Source organism: Podarcis muralis, chromosome 1 (genome assembly GCF_964188315.1).
Source record: "Podarcis muralis chromosome 1, rPodMur119.hap1.1, whole genome shotgun sequence".
NCBI lineage: Eukaryota > Metazoa > Chordata > Lepidosauria > Squamata > Lacertidae > Podarcis > Podarcis muralis.
In genome coordinates, this window is record NC_135655.1 from 98,052,516 (window position 1) to 98,070,022 (window position 17,507).

A 17,507-nucleotide genomic window follows, 5' to 3' on the forward strand; every position below is an offset into this window, starting at 1 on the left:
CCAACTGTGACCAATTGTGCTTTCTCTCATGTAAGAAGTGCAGCCTGGCAGAGCAATCCACCACCTCAAGACAAGGGAAGGAAGCAATACAGTTTTCATTTTGCTCTCTCAAGAACCTTCCCCTGTGCTTTGCTATCTAGCCCTGAAGGACTGAGCACTTGATTGATTTATAGTAGAAAGTGTGGGGCAATTCTTCTATTGTGGGAAAGGAAAAACATGTCCTTTTATCCTCCTGCAACTTCACTGCATTTGCAGATGAGTTTTTAGAAAGCACTTCATGGCACTTATCCATTCTATCCCACTACCTCCAGATGTCTAGGGCTCATTTCACACCTTTTCCTTCTCTCCTCTTCCCATAATTTACACCTTCAACATCCCATGTTTCCTGGAGGCTACTAAGCATGTTCAGTGCTTGCTTATTTTCATTTTATGAACTAACACATAAGCTCATTAGTCAGAGACTTCTGCATAACTTGGGTATACACGTATGCAGAAAACACGACCTTATCCATGGGTGGGTTCATTTCACCGACAAACCGACACACACATACAATGAACAAATGGGGATTCTTTACAACACTTGATTTCTCTTTATAGAAAAAAAGTAAAAATAGCAAGCAACAACAACAGTGGGGAGCCACAGCAAAATGCTGTGGTGCATCCCCTGCTACTAACAGGCAAACTTCTGTTCAAGACTCTAGGCAGAATGGAAATAGTGTTCCAGAAACTTCATATATGTCAACATATCTTCAGGCTCAGCAACAACCTTACCCAGGTTTACCAAAAAACAGGAGAACAAAATAGGATAAATAAAAATTGTATTACTTTTATTTGTAAGTAATCACCCATCTAAATTCAACATCCATTTGGAATGAGAGGAAAATTGGAGATGAATTATATGTACAGTATATTACAGTGTTAGATGCCTAATGGCAGCAGCTTCAAACCCCCAACACTAGCCCTGAAGTTGTGAATCATAAACCCCTTTCCTCAGTACAGATGTAAATATATGGGGTTCTTTGGTGTAATCTAGGCCAAAGGAACTGTTGGCTTAATCATGTATGGATGTCTCAGGGTAGATGTTGCTTGCAGTCTGTAAAAGAGGGTGTGCTGTTATAAGAGTTGTAAAGAATTCTGTTTTATTTTGTAAAAAAAAGAGAAAGTTTATAAATGTTAAAAGGAGGTAGACCGACTATGTTACTCCAGTGTTCCGCTCATTACTACTCAAAAGGGCAGTTACTCCCACAGTGGTCAGAAGAAAGATTATATAATCCCCAGACTATACACTATGGATGTCCCCCCATGTGAAAAATACAAGTATAAATAATCAGATCTGTATGTCAAGCTTTGTTAATTGAATGGCAATTTGTAAATCTCTACAATTTGTGAATAAACGTTCAAAACCCTTTTAATCTAGGTGTTTAAGAGTTAAAGATGAAACAACCAGTGACTCATACTGCTTCTCCAAAGTGAATAGGCCTTATTTTGGTTCCCCTATATTTTCATAAATGGAGCTCTACAGTAGTGAATAGTCTGTAAATGTCAACTTACCGATATTAGCACAGCTTTCTCCATCTTTATTGAGCTTCCAACCTTCATAACAGGAGCACTTAACGGTATTTTTATGCTGTTCACACACTTGGCTGCACTTCTGGTGTTTGGCACAATAATCTATGAATTCACAGGTTTTATTGTCTGAGCTCAGGTACAATCCTGGTGAGCATGAACACACAATTCTACCTCCAGGAACTATTGAGCACTGGTGGCTGCAACCGCCATTGTTAAGCAAGCATTCATCTGCAATTGAAGAAAACAAAACAGAAGTTGGTGTTTTTCAGACATAAAATGCAGACTAAAAGAAGGCTACCAGATCTGTAGTAAATTGTACTGGATTGAGACTAGAGAAAATTAATGTATAGAACTTCTCAGGAATCAGTATAAATAAATTTCACTGCATCTTTTATTAGTGTTGGAAGGAAAAGTGGAGTATGTTACTACACATAAGGATTTTTGCTTATACAGTGGTACCTCTGGTTACAAACTTAATTCGTTCCAAAGGTCCGTTCTTAACCTGAAACAGTTCTTAACCTGAGTTATCACTTTAGCTAAGGGGCCTCCCGCTGTGCCGCATGATTTCTGTTCACATCCTGAAGCAAAGTTCTTAACCTGAGGTACTACTTCTAGGTTAGCGGAGTCTGTAACCTGAAGTGTTAGTAACCTGAGGTGTTTGTAACCTGAGGTGTTTGTAACCCAAGGTACCACTGTAAAAGGTACATTGGGTGCCATTCTAGGTCAGAATAAAATGAATACAATAGGACCAAGTGCAACATCACAGTGCAAAAAGCCTAGCCTCCAAATGGTTGTCTACAATGGTAGGGATCACAAATGGTCTAGAGAACATGCATAGGTCATGGCAGGATTTGCCTCTCTAATCCCTTCACTGTATCACTTTGACAGTGTGAAAATTATCACTGAATGCAGAGTTTGGAAGTCTGCTACAATCATCTAGAACTGGGAAAACGAAAATTGTGCAGATCCATTTCAGTGAAATGTTGTGCAATTTCAAGTGTAACAAGGAAAGGGATAATGAAAAGCTCAAGTGATAATACACAAAGCTTTCACAATATTAATGTTTCCAAAGGGCAGATGCAAGTATACACGATAAATCTGATAAAGGGAACTTTTTAATATAGGAAAGAGCATGAAGTACCACAAAGGACATCTTCATCAGATCCATCCGGGCAATCTCTTATCCCATTGCAGAGCTTCTCCGGCTGTAGGCAGATGGAAGTTTCATTTGCACAGGGGTATTTTGGTGGTCCGCACATATACCCTTCACAATGATCTTCATCAGAGCGATCCTCACAGTCAATGTCCCCATCACACAGCCATGCTTTGCTAATGCATCTCCCTTGAAAAGAGAAAAATAAACACACAGAATCAGACCAAAAGCAAATGCAGGAAAATATTCTGAACAAAAATGTTCGGAAAAACTTTGCCTTGTATTTTAAAATAACACCTACAACAAAGTTGAGAACAGCCATTTCCTGCCTCAATGTCAAATTTAAAAAGCCTTTGATGGAACAAAAGTGCACGGAAGTAATTCAACATTTTATCTGTCCGAGGAGAGTATATAGAGAAAATGTGTGTGTGTGCGCACAGTGTTATTAAAAACATGAGCTTTGTTCCTCTTCCTCTTTAGTGCATTTTTAAATGCAAAGGAGGGGAAAATTTTATGGGAACAGTTACACTTTGCAATGTGACTAGGTAAAAACAGAATTCTGAATAAGAATAGAAGTGGTAACAAAGTATCCACACACACCCCGCCCACCCCCAATCCAAGATGAATCTGAAACAAATTTGTGAAGGATAATAATTTTTGAACAATCAAAAATAAAAAAGGGGTAATCTATGATCAGTTATTTGTTTAGATAGAATACTTATAACCAGCTTCATATCTCTGAGACACTCTCAAATAGGGTTGCCATTTTTCAAAAAGTTACCACAATATCTGGTATCAAGTGCAGAAAGTCCCTATAGGGATATGCTTATTCAGGTGACATTTTCTGCCTTCAGCCTTTGCTATTTTTTCTTTTATTTCCTGAACTGCCATTTTTGTTTAAGGAATATTAAAATATAAATCTGAATTATTGACATTAAAGGCAAATATTGAGAGTTATTACGCTCCTAAATTTATTTCAAGTCAATTGAACTGCCGAAGCCCTGATTTTGTTTTAATCGCCCTTCCGTGATCATTTTGTAGTTAGCTGTATCTCAAACATGAACAGTGGCACTGGGGAATCTGCTGTTTGGCGTTAGTGAAGCTCTATACAAACAGAGACACCATTACACTATGGCTTACTATGTCAACATGTGGACTCTTGGAGGGGTTCTTACAGCGGCTTTGCCATTGCTTCAATCTGCCTTACTCCTCTATCATGCTGAGCTAGGCCAAGGATTGGCTTGGAGTATGGTCTGAACCCAGGATCATGGTTAAGCTCTCTCCACACTGACCACAAGCTGTAGCCAAGAAACTCAAGGCAATTGCATGTGTCCTGTTGTTGTAACTGCACATGTGCCCATTTCTCTGCCTGTATCCATGCTTTCTTCACATGCTATTCATGAAAATCCTTTTGCTATGAGTTTAACTATCTTGTAGGTACTAATAGTAAAAGGACAGTAAATAAAAAACTGGGAAAACAGGACCCCCAAAGCAGAAATTCTAGCCATCCATGACAGGTAACTTTGCTCCAATGACTCTAACAATCTCCCAGCTTTAACACATAGCCTGTAAGGTATAATTAATTTAATAATATTGACTGACATAGTACATAGTATACAACTGCACTTACTGCTAACTAATACAGTGGTACCTTGGTTCTTGAATATATTCTATTCCGGAAGACCGTTTGTGTTCTGAAACATTTGAAAACTGAGGCGCAAATAGCTATCTGTAAATTCAACTGAGAAAACTGAAAAACACAAAGTGGAAGCTGTTCAACTTCCGAGGAGCGTTTGAAAACAGAAGCATTTACTTCCGGCTTTTCATTGTTCGGGTTCTGAAACGTTCGTCAACGGAGACGTTTGAAAACCGAGGAGCTACAGTAATATACAATCATAAACTCAAAAAAACTTAATGATATATTTCATGGTGCTAAAAAAACCTATTCCAACATTGGACAGATTCCATTTCATATGAAAATAATTATCCAAAATCCTACCACTTTGCCTCCATTAATTTAAGCACTTCTGTAATTTTCCTTTTCCTTTTCTCATGTTGTCTACATCATTCCCATTAGCTGATCCATGCCTGATGCTCTGAGTATAGTACTATCGGCCCTTATTCAACTGCAAATGTGCAGGTCTGTCAGATAAGTAATTAGGGATGGACAAATAGGTTGATTTCGGTTCTCTGTTTCTTAAATTCAGTTCTTACATTTCCACGGCAATTTGTGTGTGTGTGTGTTTTTTTAAAAAATCCTCATGAGAACTCATCAGCATTTTAGTGCTAATTTCTCTCAACACACAAAAATGCAGTTTTGACTACTATACAGACTTTTTCAATCAATTTCCCCTAATATTATTAAGCATCTTTGTGTGCCATTTTCACTAATATATGCATTTATATGCTCATTTTACCTTGCTATATGCATTTTTTTCATTGCATGGTTGGAGAACTGCACTGCAAAACTGAGAGAAGTGCAATTTGGCGGATGGGTGCGTTTCTCCTCTATCTCTTGTAGTAATTATACCTATAAGTTATTTAACAGAAAGAAAGTATAGGGGGAAGGAACCCTCCTAAACAGCTGATATGTATGTGCTCTTTCTTGTAGGGGCTATAAACTTCTAGCCCCAGTTCCTGCATCATGTTGCAGAAACCGTGTGTGCAGCATAAATTTGCATGTGCAAGTCTTTATTGAGCTAGGGCAGCAATGGGGAACCTGTGGTTTTCAAGCTGTTACTACACTCAAATGCCCATAACCCTTCACCATGTTACCGAGGGAGCTTGAGTTCAACAATTTCTGAAGAGCCATTGGTTCCCCATCCCTGAGTTAGGGGGACCTTTCTTGGGTATATCTACATCTACATCCTAAGCTGGGCCATGATGATTATATTCCAGAAAAATACGTAACATTCCCTTAATACAAAACCACCCGTCTGTGAATTTGGCACCATAGGCCTCCCCGATAAAATGTTTTTTGGGAGGGGGGAGGTCACAGAGGCGGCCCTGGGCCAGTGGCAATGGTAGGAGGAGGAGACTGGGCACCAGAGAGGAAGAGTTGCCAGCCACTGACACCACGCTGATGCCTCATTTGGCTCCACTCTCTAGCTCCTAGCATCACTGTTTCACACATACATCATGTGTGCATCCTCACCCCCTCAATCTTCTACTTAAGTTGGCACTTCTGGAGAGCCTAATCTTTCCATTTCAGTTTCTCTTAGCTTCCTATTTTTCTGTTCATCAATTTCCATATCAGTTTGCAACATATATTTTTAACATAAAAGCATTTTAGTGTAATATACACACCTTTGTACACAATTTTCCGGAATATACACATTTTTGTGAGAACATTTCCATAATAAAATGCATTTTGGTATATTGTTTTCATTAATATATGCAATCTTATGCACACTTTCCCCAAATACACACTTTTTTGTTGGAGAAATGCATCATAAAATTCAGAGAAGTGTGTATTTTGAAAGCTAGCTGTGTTTTGCTTCAGGTGTTGTTCTGGGAAGTATGAATTCCTCCCCATCCCTACTCAGTGGCAGAAAAGTTCCCCAGATCTGCAAATGAACAGCAGCTGTTGTCTCTCACCAACTTTTATAGCTGCCAACAGGCCCCATATTTTCTATTTCTAAGAGGATTACATTCAACTTTCCCTGCTACATCCCTCTCCTCATTTTTTCCCCTTGTTTAATCCCCCCCCCCCAATATTCACAGGTCTCATCCAACATCTCACAATTGTTAATTTTTCAAAGTTGTTCGTATTATCTCCTCTGTTCTCTTCAAGTCTGTTGCCTTGTTGGCCCAACATGAGGTTTTTATTTAATTGCCCAGTCTAGGCCAACAGAGAGCTAATGGAAGCCACTGATGCCAAGTAAATTGGAAATAACCCAAAGTAAATTGAGTTTGCTTCCATAATAACACACTGCCTCAATTTTGTTTTATAGATATATACACTTTTAGAATAAGTCTACTTCCTTGACTTCTTTTTCACTTTCCCCCTATAATTTATATAAAGATGACAAAAATGACATTGGTGACCCCTACTCTCTCAAAATTTCCAGGCAGGACTTCCGAATGGTATCTGGTCTAACTTTTGACAGGTCTGAACAGATTATTAACAGAGATTGTGGATGGATATTTCCTTCTGGCTATAAAAACACAAATATCCATTGATTAAAGCAGCTGCTGTTACAATTTTTAAGTTCTTTTTTTTAAAAAACAAACAAACTTACCTTAAAATATGTAAGTTAAAGGTATCATGTTGTATAGCTTATTTTAGACATGTGTTAAGTATTCCTGACATCATATAGCATATATGTAGTACAACCCATTTTAATGTACTTTGCATGTTGTGATATTTTAGTTGTATGGTTGATTTAATTTTGTTCAGGTTTGTGACCACATAATAGATATGTTTAGACTTCTTTTCACCTTAATGAAAAGAAAATAATCTATAATAGAATATTCTTCCTACACTCTGATAGGCTAGACACTTGCTATTATCTAAAACAAAATGCATATGTGAGCACATTAATCTTTATTACACTACCTAGGAAAAGGCCTACAATTAAACTTTTATTGTTATGCATGTTTTGATACTTATTTCAATTTGAATGTATTTATGAAAAAAAAAAGTTTTTTCTCCTAGACATTGTTTTATTCTGTATTATTCTCTAAATAAGTGCCCTATAGTAATTCATTCTTTGCTTTTATAGCTGTTACATACACGCAGCTTCTACCTGCAAAGCTTTCAATCGTTTTGAAATATTTACATTATGCTATATTTCTTATTTAATAGCACTCTTTGCCGATTGCATCTGGAGTGTTTTACATTGAAATAATACAATGAAATAGATAAAACCACATCAAACAAAACTCCAGAAATAATTTTAAATGAGGGAGGTCATTGTAATTTATAAAAGAACAGAGCATAACTGTGTGTATATATCAGCATTTCTGCTCACGGGGAGTGACACTCACTGTGGATGAACAAGGTCTACTAAGATAATAAAAAAGAAAATATTTCAAGCAGTAATGTAGCTTTTAGTCATGCAATCCCTGGGAGCTTGTCCCATGGGCCACAGGATAGTATCAGACCTCCCTTCCAAACTTCAGAAAGATTTTGGATCCAGTGTCCCTGCCAACACAGAACCCTCCGTAACCCTGGCAGCTCCAATGTTGGTATGGCCAGTAGTTCTCCAGATCTGACTCCAACTTTAAGCGAAAAGCAAATAGTAGCATTAAAGAGAAACATGACCATTTTTATACTGGCAGAGCCAAAAATTATCTCTGGTTTTGGCAATATAAAATTGGTATATTGCTTTCAAATAAACAAATATTACTTTACTCTTAATCAAACAATTTTTTTGTACCTGTGGTCTTGCAGGAAAATTTTGTTTTAGCGTCACATGGGCGTATGGTTCCATTACAGAACTTTTCATCGCTGCCATCCTCACAGTCCTTTTCTCCATCACAGCGCCATAAGTCAGGAATACAGTTTCCATCCGGGTGGCACTGAAATTCTTTCCCATTACATCCTCCAAGAGAGGCTGTTTCTAAGATGATAATAATAATACAAATAGATGATCAAGATGACAAATGTCTCTGTGAGAAACCTGTTCTAACACAGACACTTCACTGGAGATGCTATGCCAAATCTATCTATCTATACCTATCTATCTATCTATCTATCTATCTATCTATCTATCTATCTATCTATCATCTATCTATCTATCTATCTATCTATCTATCTATCTATCTATCATCTATGTATTTAATGTATATCAGCAACTCCTCTCTGATCTTCCATATGTTTATGCAGGGCAGCTGAGCACAAGCAAAGAAAGAAGTAGATTCTCCTCCCACTAGTGCCTGAAATCTGCTCTATACATGATCAATGTCAGCAAATTGTATGTTGAGACCCCAAAACCACCCCCTCCTCAATGAATGAGACACAAGGACACGGATATTAGGTTAATATTATTGGGCAAAGTTTGGTCACAACTTTATTGGTTACAGAATGTGAGCGGTATTGGCTTAGGCATTGGAGTTGACCCGACTATATCTGACTCCTGCCCGTCATGCAGGGAGTCTGATAAGGGTCAACCATTGATAGGGGGAGCCCCGTCAATGCATACCAACTCGAGCTCCCCCTGGTGTTCCTGTCGGGGTCGTGTCATGGCTCTAGTCCCCGAGCCAGGCTTCGGATGAGAGCCACACCCCCGGATTCTTTTAACAGATTACCCTTAAGCTTGGAGGGGCAGGTGATGGCTACACCTCCCCTCCCCCATCATAAGATCAACCAATGCCTAACCACCAAACCTTACAAAGTTGTGATGATTGCTACGAGGTAGGCAAAAACCATGCCAATCTGCCAAGTGGAAAAATTCCTACCAGGCCCTCAACGGTGACCAACCGCGGTCCATAGCAAGGCCAATGATGAAACCTGTAAATTAGGGAGGGCAGGTGGAAGTTTGAAGAAGCAGGCAGATTGGCTGGCTGTGTGATGGCGTGGCAGGGAGCCTCCAAGTGACACGGGACTCAGTCCCCCATCCCCATAGGGGAGTTGGTGGCCACGTGGTCCACCACAACTCCTCCCCACTGTTAAGTGGAATGGATTTCCCAATAGTCCACATGTCTCCATTAACTGCAAATAAACAAACACAACTGCATCTGTCCTTTGCTGGATACCGAGGTGAGATGCAAATGGGGGTTGTGCTACACCCCTCTCATTTCCTAAAGATCTCAGATTCAGTGAAGTGGGCTTTTAAAAAAAATTAGTTTCCCTTCAGCGGATTAGAATGAACTGTGAAAGCAATTTTGACTTCCTAGAGTTTTGGTGCCAAAATTCAGTGGAGCAGGACTACATGATTCAACCCATCCTGAGACCACAAGATACATGGATGATACATCCTGAGATACATGGATGTATAGCTGACCAGTGAGTAATAGAAATATGGTGGGTGGGAGTACCCAAGCACCCTACACTATTCAGAGATCCAATACATTCTGAAGACCAAATAAGCAACTTGAGGCAAGTTGAAGGAACAACTTCTGGCTATATAATTATTATCATTCTTTTCTTAGAATGGGTTTATGTATTCTTCACCCCTCTTCTGTTGTTAACCAGATTGTGTTCTCTGTGGGATTAACAAGAATGAGATGAAACAGGATAGGAGCTGCTGGTCAAGTATTATTTGCTTACACACCATTTATTCTGGTTTCACCCCAGTTGTAAGGAGGGAGAGACTAGTAGATTGACGGGACCTTCACCTCCCACTACTCTGAACCATGTCTCATACTTCTGCCACAAAGAAGTGTATTTTAATTAAGTTCATTCTTGCTCCTCCTTCCTCTGTGATAGTCACAATCCCATGCTTTCTTTAAACTTGGAGACATCCTTTTCAGTTACTAATTTTCTTTACGCAGTCTATTGATGCTGAGAAGATCAGAAAACTGTTGCACTGATGCAACTTGTTTCTTTATTTTACTCAAAGACTGAAAGAACTTCAAGGCTACCTATGGTTGTTTTACAAAAATGTTTGTACCATAAATCTAGCTTTTGCAAGGTTTGCCAGTGTAATTGCTCCTAGTTCTCTTTGAAGTTTTATACTGCTATTTTGTGATGTTACTTTGAGGTAATTTCAAGCAACCCTTGCTCAAAGTCATCACATCATTGAGTTTCAAAGCAGGGAGAAATCTGTGCTTGTGGCTTCACAGTGAAGTGTCCTTAGCACTACATACATCATATTCCACAACACGGAATTCAAATGTTTAAATTCATCCCCGACTTTTCAGGCATAAAGAATGTATTCTGCTACCCTGAGAAAAAAGCTAATTATGAGGATATTTGCTGAAATTATAATGAAACTGACTAGTTTCTATCATATAATGATATTTGGGTTTTCAGGAGTCTAAAACCTAAGTGTGTATGTGTTGCTTATTTCCAAACTTTCCAGCACATAATAATATTCCAGTGACCAGCCATTCATAGTCATTCATTTATGTGGGACTTACAAGTGGTAAACTGCATGCAGAACTGCACTTGGCAAAGACATCCAAGCACATCTTACAGCCTATTTGTAATTAAGTCACTCAATTTTCTCTTAACTCAGCAGTCTCCAACAGCAGCCAACTTTCCTGCTGTTGACAGAATGCCCTGTTTGGAGCCTGGTGACACCAATCAAGAGCAGTCGCTTTTCTTCTTGGGAAGGCAGCTTCTGAAGCAGCTTGAGTTAGTGGTGCATTATGCAGACTTCCCTGCTGCCTTACCTTTCCCCTCCTCATAAGTAGCAATGACTCAGCTGTCAGAAGGTCAGGTAAGCACTGTCACTCCACCTCACTACCTGCCAAAGATGCAGAGCCAAGTGTCCTACAAACTCAGACAATTTGCTCTCTAGTTTGTTTCACCTGGAAATCTTCCTTCCTTTGTTTTTCTGAGGCTGCAGCTAGATTTGGATGCCCGAACTCTTCAGTCTTTGTTGTTCTTTGCTTAGGAGTGCCCCTGTTGGCCTCCACTTTGCCCATGGCTTCCCCTTTCCTAAATATGTTAAACACTACACCTTTTTCCTGAACATTTGCCCACTTTCCAACAGGCATTTACTATTCCTGATCAACTCCTTGAATTATTAGGTTGCTTGCTTGCTTGTGCCCTCATGTCCCAGAAATCCTTGTCATGGTCACTGAGCGAGAATTTCATTTTGCTTTGGATTTATGCTGCTACAGAGGATCCCCACTTTCACTCTTTTGTCACAGGTTTCCAGCAGATCGTAAAAGAAGTCAGATTTCAGCACTTTCCCCACCACACCACTTGATACTGATGCATCACTGTGCAAGTATTATTTGATCTGTACTGCATCATTTATCTCACTCCTCACTTCTGGGACAAGCCTTCAGTAATTTGCCTTATGATCTGCCTTAAAAAAAAAGGTTTATCCAAAAAACCCTCTCCCTTTGTTACTCCTGCTTGGGTATCTCAGGAGGCCTCCCTGCTATCCAGAACAAAGCTCCCAACATTACCCACATAACATAAAAGTTTTATGTTACGTGTAACATAAAAGTTTCTGGGCCAGTTCTGCCAGATGAACATCAGCTTCCCCTTCAGCAGATCAGAGTCAGGGCTACAAAGAGAAATGATTTTCTTAGCACCAGATTAATTTCCTCCACTTGTTTAATAATGTTTCAGAGGGCTTATTCATAGAACGAACATAGGAAGTGTGGGAACAATATACCTTTTGAACAGAGCACAGGCAACTTTTACACTGTTTATGAAGCTTTGCCTAAATGTTGTGGAGCAGAGATGCTTAAAATGAGCACCTTCTTCAGTTTGACACTATTCATCTACAGTCCACTCGGGGAAGCTGTTTTCCATATCCCAGCAACACCTGAGATGCAATTGGTGGGGATATTTGAAAATATCTCATCTGTTGTGGCACTCACAATCTGAACTGTCCTGTTATGAGATTTATTTAGCCTTGTCCCTGATGATATTCTATGTCCAGCTGAGAGCAGTCTAATTTCAGTGGATCTTTCGCCTGACCATTGATTGCAATGATTGTTCTTGGCACTCATCTTGGGAGAGGGGGAAATCACATGAACCTTCTCAAACACTGAAGTTACAGGACTACACTGACTGGCCCTGGCTTTTATATCTGGCAGCATGTTTGCCAATCATGTGAAGTGCCCCTATGCACACACCGAGTTATGAGCAAATGACTCCTCCATGCAAGGGAAACTCCTGGACCAATCAGGAACACTACTTTATTATTTTATTTTTATCTTGCTTTTCAGACAATTATTGTCTTCCAAAGTGGCTAGCATACACAATTTTTAAAAAGAATGAGAAGCCCTGCCACAAACTAAGTATGTGTAAGAAGTCCTGTTGGACCAGGCCAAAGACCACCTAATCCAGCATTCTGATCTCACAGTGACCAAGAAGATGCCTTGGGGAAGGGCACAAGCAGGGTGGCTTTTGTAAATTAAAAAGAGAAAATGGGATATGGCGATCCTGTCTTACAAGCTTAAAGGACAATACACTTCGGAGGGAAATGGGGAGGAGAAACAGAGATGCCCTTCAGATGTTGGCGGGCTCCAGCTCCTGTCAGCCACAGCGACTATGGCCAACAGACAGGGTTCATGGGAGTTGTAGTCCAATAATTTGGGGGATCTGGAGGGCCACAGATTCCCAATCCCTGTTTTAGCAATTCAATGTGAAATGGAAAGTAGGGAAATTACATTTTTAGTTATTAATAATCAATTAAAATGAAATAAATGGAGTCTACTCAACAGCGCCTCAGGATTTTCTTCAGCCAGCAGCTACTTGGGTTTCTAGTCTTTCCCCAGTATTCATGACATCTTTCCTATACTTAAAAGAGCAACATAATTCAGTGCAAACAGAATGTCTGCATAAAGGGCAAACTGGATTTTATAAAGAGCTGCAAACCAGATTTTAAGTATAGTATTTAAAATCACATTCTCAGAGACAGCTTGGCCTCAAGCTAAAATGTAGCCTGTGGGTAAGCACAATTATTTATAAATAATTCATGTTGCTTTTAATGCTTAAATATTAATTCTTTTGTGCTAAAAGCATCAGGATAAGGGAAATCCGCGAGGATAAGTTGTGATTTTTTTTAAATGAAGATTTTAATTTGTGTATGTATATGCATGTATTTGTCCCTCAAAGCCAGCCTGGTTCTCCAGCACCTCACACACTGAAAGGGGGAGGGAAATGATCCATGCTTCTGGAGCAGGGCAGTCCAACCTCTCAGACCAAGTGGGCCACAAGAGTTCTTTGACACAGAGCCCATGGGCCACACAATTAATTAAATTTCTGTATCTTAAATAAGAAGTCATTGCAAAGCATACTTCTCAGAAACATCATTTCTGTCAATGGCCTTGATAGTTTGGCTTGTACAACATTGCTGTTTACCATACACAAATTCAATCCAAGCAGATGAAACCTGAGAGCACAGAATGAAGGAAGTTGTAAATTCACTCCCTCATATGAGCTTGCATTATTTGAATGGATTTTTACAGATCATCTTAGATAGTAACATAATACAATATCTATTAAAGTATTTATATAGTGCCCTTCAGTCCTGAAAGGGGTCTAAAAGACAGTTAATTACCATAAACATACACCTCAATACAGTGAAAACTGAAAGCACTGGAAATATATAAATAATTACTTTAAAGATAGCAAATAATAATAATAATAATCATAATCATAATAATATGCATTTAGAAATTAGATTATAAACCACTGAAAAATAAAAATGTTTTAGTTGCCACTTAAAAACTACAAATGATCAAAAAGGGTGTCAGCCAATTTTCTCTAGAGAGAGTTGCAGCTGCTGTGCTACAACCGAAAAAGCATGGTCATAATGAAAATGCTCCCATCCTTAGCACGTGGTATATTATATTTTGACTTTTTTCTAATGGAAGTCCAGAATGTTTACTAAGATTTGTTAACAATCCTTCAGATGTTCTGAGTTGTGTACATCTCTTATTTTATACATTTATACAGGCTCAAGTTTGAAGTTCTTCAATACCAAATACCATATATGTGTTGATTCAGTTTAGCAGTACATTCTCATGCATGTCTACTTGGAGATGGGGAAGAGAAATTATATAAAATGCCAACCTTCCTTGGTGCAATTTGGTTTGTTTTCATCACTGAAGTCTCCACAGTCGTTGTCCCCATCACAAGCCCAATGACCTGGAATGCATCTGCCATTGGAACATCTGAACTGATTGTCAAAGCATGAATGAGCACAGTTCAGTTCATCACTGCCATCCCCACAGTCATCATCTGTAAAAATGTGTAAATATTTTTACTCATGCCTTAAAGTAGTCTTGCGAGCTATAAGCAGAAAATAGAATTTAGGATGGGTTCTCACTTCAGTTTAACCAAGCTTTAATTCATATTATTTTCTCCTTTTCAAATCAGAGTTCATACACACTCAACAAGCTAATAATTGTGTACATTTAAGTGGATCAAAAATCCTCACCTTTAAACAATGCAACTAATACTACAGATAGTACACATATACATGTGTATGCACTTGACTCACATAACCATTTTCTTTATAATGAGACAAGAATATATGGATTGTGAATGTGTGTGTGTGTATACTGTCATGTAATACATTCCCTGTGTGATTGGGGGACATGTGCATTTGATGGCTCCCAACATGTAGAAGATCCTCACTTTAGGAAGTACTGAAACAAAGCCCAAGTGAATCAGAACAAGAGGCATATATATAAACCACGACACTTGAACAATCTGAGAAGATTTCCAGAGTAAGGACGTTTCTACCCCTTCCAAATGAGACTCTGCCCTCCATATAGAGAAAAATTACTTCTTTACAATGCAGACAAAGAGAAGGAAGGATAATTTTGCGGTATTGTTTCATTAAATATGATGTTTCAGTAACTATTCAAATAGCTGGATGCTCATGTCCTTTAGCAAAATGTGCTCTTGGTACACTAAAGCATTTATGTTAAAAACATACATATGGTCAAAAAAACCTGAATTATTGGTTCTTACCAGCATCACACTGCCACTTGCTACTAATGCATCTTCCATTTTTGCATATAAAATGAGCTAATGGGTCACAAGTAGGGAACTCTGTAAAGAGAAAAGTCTAACATGAAATGACAAAATGAATATACCAGTCTGATTCTTCCTTCACCAATGCAGGGATGGAAAATAAAAGTGTTATTACATTAGTAATCGTGGTGACTGATTCACGAGAAAATAATGTATATCTATAAATTTGTGCCATCTTTTAAATGCCTTCTGAAAATGCTTCCATTCCACCAGGCCTACACAGGCAATGAAGAATACATCTTTCCATAATGGTTTATTGATATTTGGTTTTAACATTTTAATATGTTTTTAATTGTATGTTTTATGTATTATTGCTGTAAATTGCTTTTTTCTTTTGATGATATTGTGGTATATAAATATATACCACACTCTTCCCTGAGGTTTCTAGCAACTGGTATTCAGAAGCAAACTGTGTCCAACAGTGGAGAGTTAACAGCCTTAGTGTTTAGTACACAGATAAACCTATAAAATAAAACATTTATGGGCAGACCCCCCACATTTCCTGCCGCCAAAGACATCTGAATGCATTAAACACACTAGGATTATTACCATCTCTTCTGATAGTCGTACCTGATTTATGTCAGAACATAAATTAAATTAGCTCCCAACTTGTGTATATACCCTGAGAGATGTTATACAGAAGTCACAAGTTTGGTATTTTTTTCTCTGAGTCCTTAAAAAAATTATTTACTGCACTAGCATTTATTTATGGAACTATTGAACATATTTGCTAAAGAATTATTATTCCAGCTGAGAAGATTTCAATGCAAGTTGGAAGCTAGATACAGACAGGACAAAGGTGAATCAATGTAAGACACTGTATTCACCTTTACTGCATTATACATAGCATATCTTGCTTCTGCAGACAAGGTTAGAATATATTATGGCTATAGCAGAATCAACACACAGTGTAAAGCTGGAGAAGCACCCACCCCAAAAGTAAACATACAGTGGTACCTCTGGTTACATACTTAATTCGTTCTGGAGGTCCGTTCTTAACCTGAAACTGTTCTTAACCTGAAGCACCACTTTAGCTAATGGGGCCTCCTGCTGCCGCTGCGCCGCAGGAGCCTGATTTCTCTTCTTATCCTGAAACACTATTTATGGGTTAGCGGAGTCTGTAACCTGAAGCATATGTAACCTGAAGCGTATGTAACCCGAGGTACCACTGTATTTTGTTACACTTGCTCTCCTTAACAATTTTATCAAGCAAATAGATGACGCCTAAATCTGAATTGGTATGACAGCTTTCTTTATTTCAAACTTGGCTTCAAATGAAAGCCAACGCAACTGAGAACATTGAGCTGAAAACCACCCTAACAAGAAGACTGTTGCTTCCCTAACAGTTGTGATATAATAATTTGTGCATGGTATAAGAATTGCTGGTGATGTTGATAGAGATCAATGTACCTCTGTTTTCATTGCCTTGTGCAGCTACTTTCATAGCTTTGAATTTAAATGCCTTAGATTGTAACATTTTGATATTGATGTATATTCTATAAACATCTAAGTGATTTGGATTAACCAGTGAAAGGTTTGTTAACTAAATGAGGATTTTTGTGTGTGAAGGAGATAATGTTGTTTATACGTCTAAGGAAAATTTAATTTGAATGTCTATTAGCTTGCACTCATTATGAGAAAAAAACAAAACCTTTCAGCATTATTTCTCATACACAACGTGGAGGAGGAAGGGGAGGAAGCTTGTGCGGTCTCAGCTAAAGGCAGTTCTGCTATTACAATACCCAACAGTATGCAGAAGAACATTGCTTTAAATCCTATGCTCCACAGGGCTCAGTACAAGGATAGTATGGCAAAATCAGCATCTCAGAAAAGCAGACTACAAAGGTACAGGACAATATGAGCAGTATTTCCTTTGTTAACTTAGCTTTAATTGAAAAAGGAAATGCTGAGTGAACAAGTGGCTCAGTGTCAATTATTCTTGAAACTCATTGAAGGTCTGTTGAAAAACTCATGCAATATTCTAATGTGTTTATGGTAAGCAGAATTAACACATGGCTCTTTTTCATATTATCTAATTTAAGATCAAGATACTAAGGATGTCTTCGTCATCCTTTGTATATGGGTGTTAAAGATAAGAAACTGGTTTCATATTTAGCCAAACTTAAACTAAAAATGCTCATTTTCTAGAAAGCATCACAGGCAAAT

At 38.5% G+C, this 17,507-nt stretch overlaps 1 protein-coding gene across 6 annotated transcripts in view; it reads right to left on the reverse strand.

The window, feature by feature from the left end:
* LRP1B (LDL receptor related protein 1B) overlaps positions 1–17,507 on the reverse strand; it is a 754,317-nt gene that overhangs the window by 164,562 nt on the left and 572,248 nt on the right. For all 6 annotated transcript variants that reach the window (XM_028745157.2, XM_028745183.2, XM_028745175.2 and 3 more), the window contains 5 exons: positions 15,279–15,359; positions 14,373–14,540; positions 8,104–8,286; positions 2,711–2,911; positions 1,552–1,797 (listed from right to left, as the gene is read on the reverse strand). In XM_028745157.2, the coding sequence (XP_028600990.2) occupies positions 1,552–1,797; positions 2,711–2,911; positions 8,104–8,286; positions 14,373–14,540; positions 15,279–15,359 (879 nt within the window). The remainder of the gene's footprint in view (positions 1–1,551; positions 1,798–2,710; positions 2,912–8,103; positions 8,287–14,372; positions 14,541–15,278; positions 15,360–17,507) is intronic.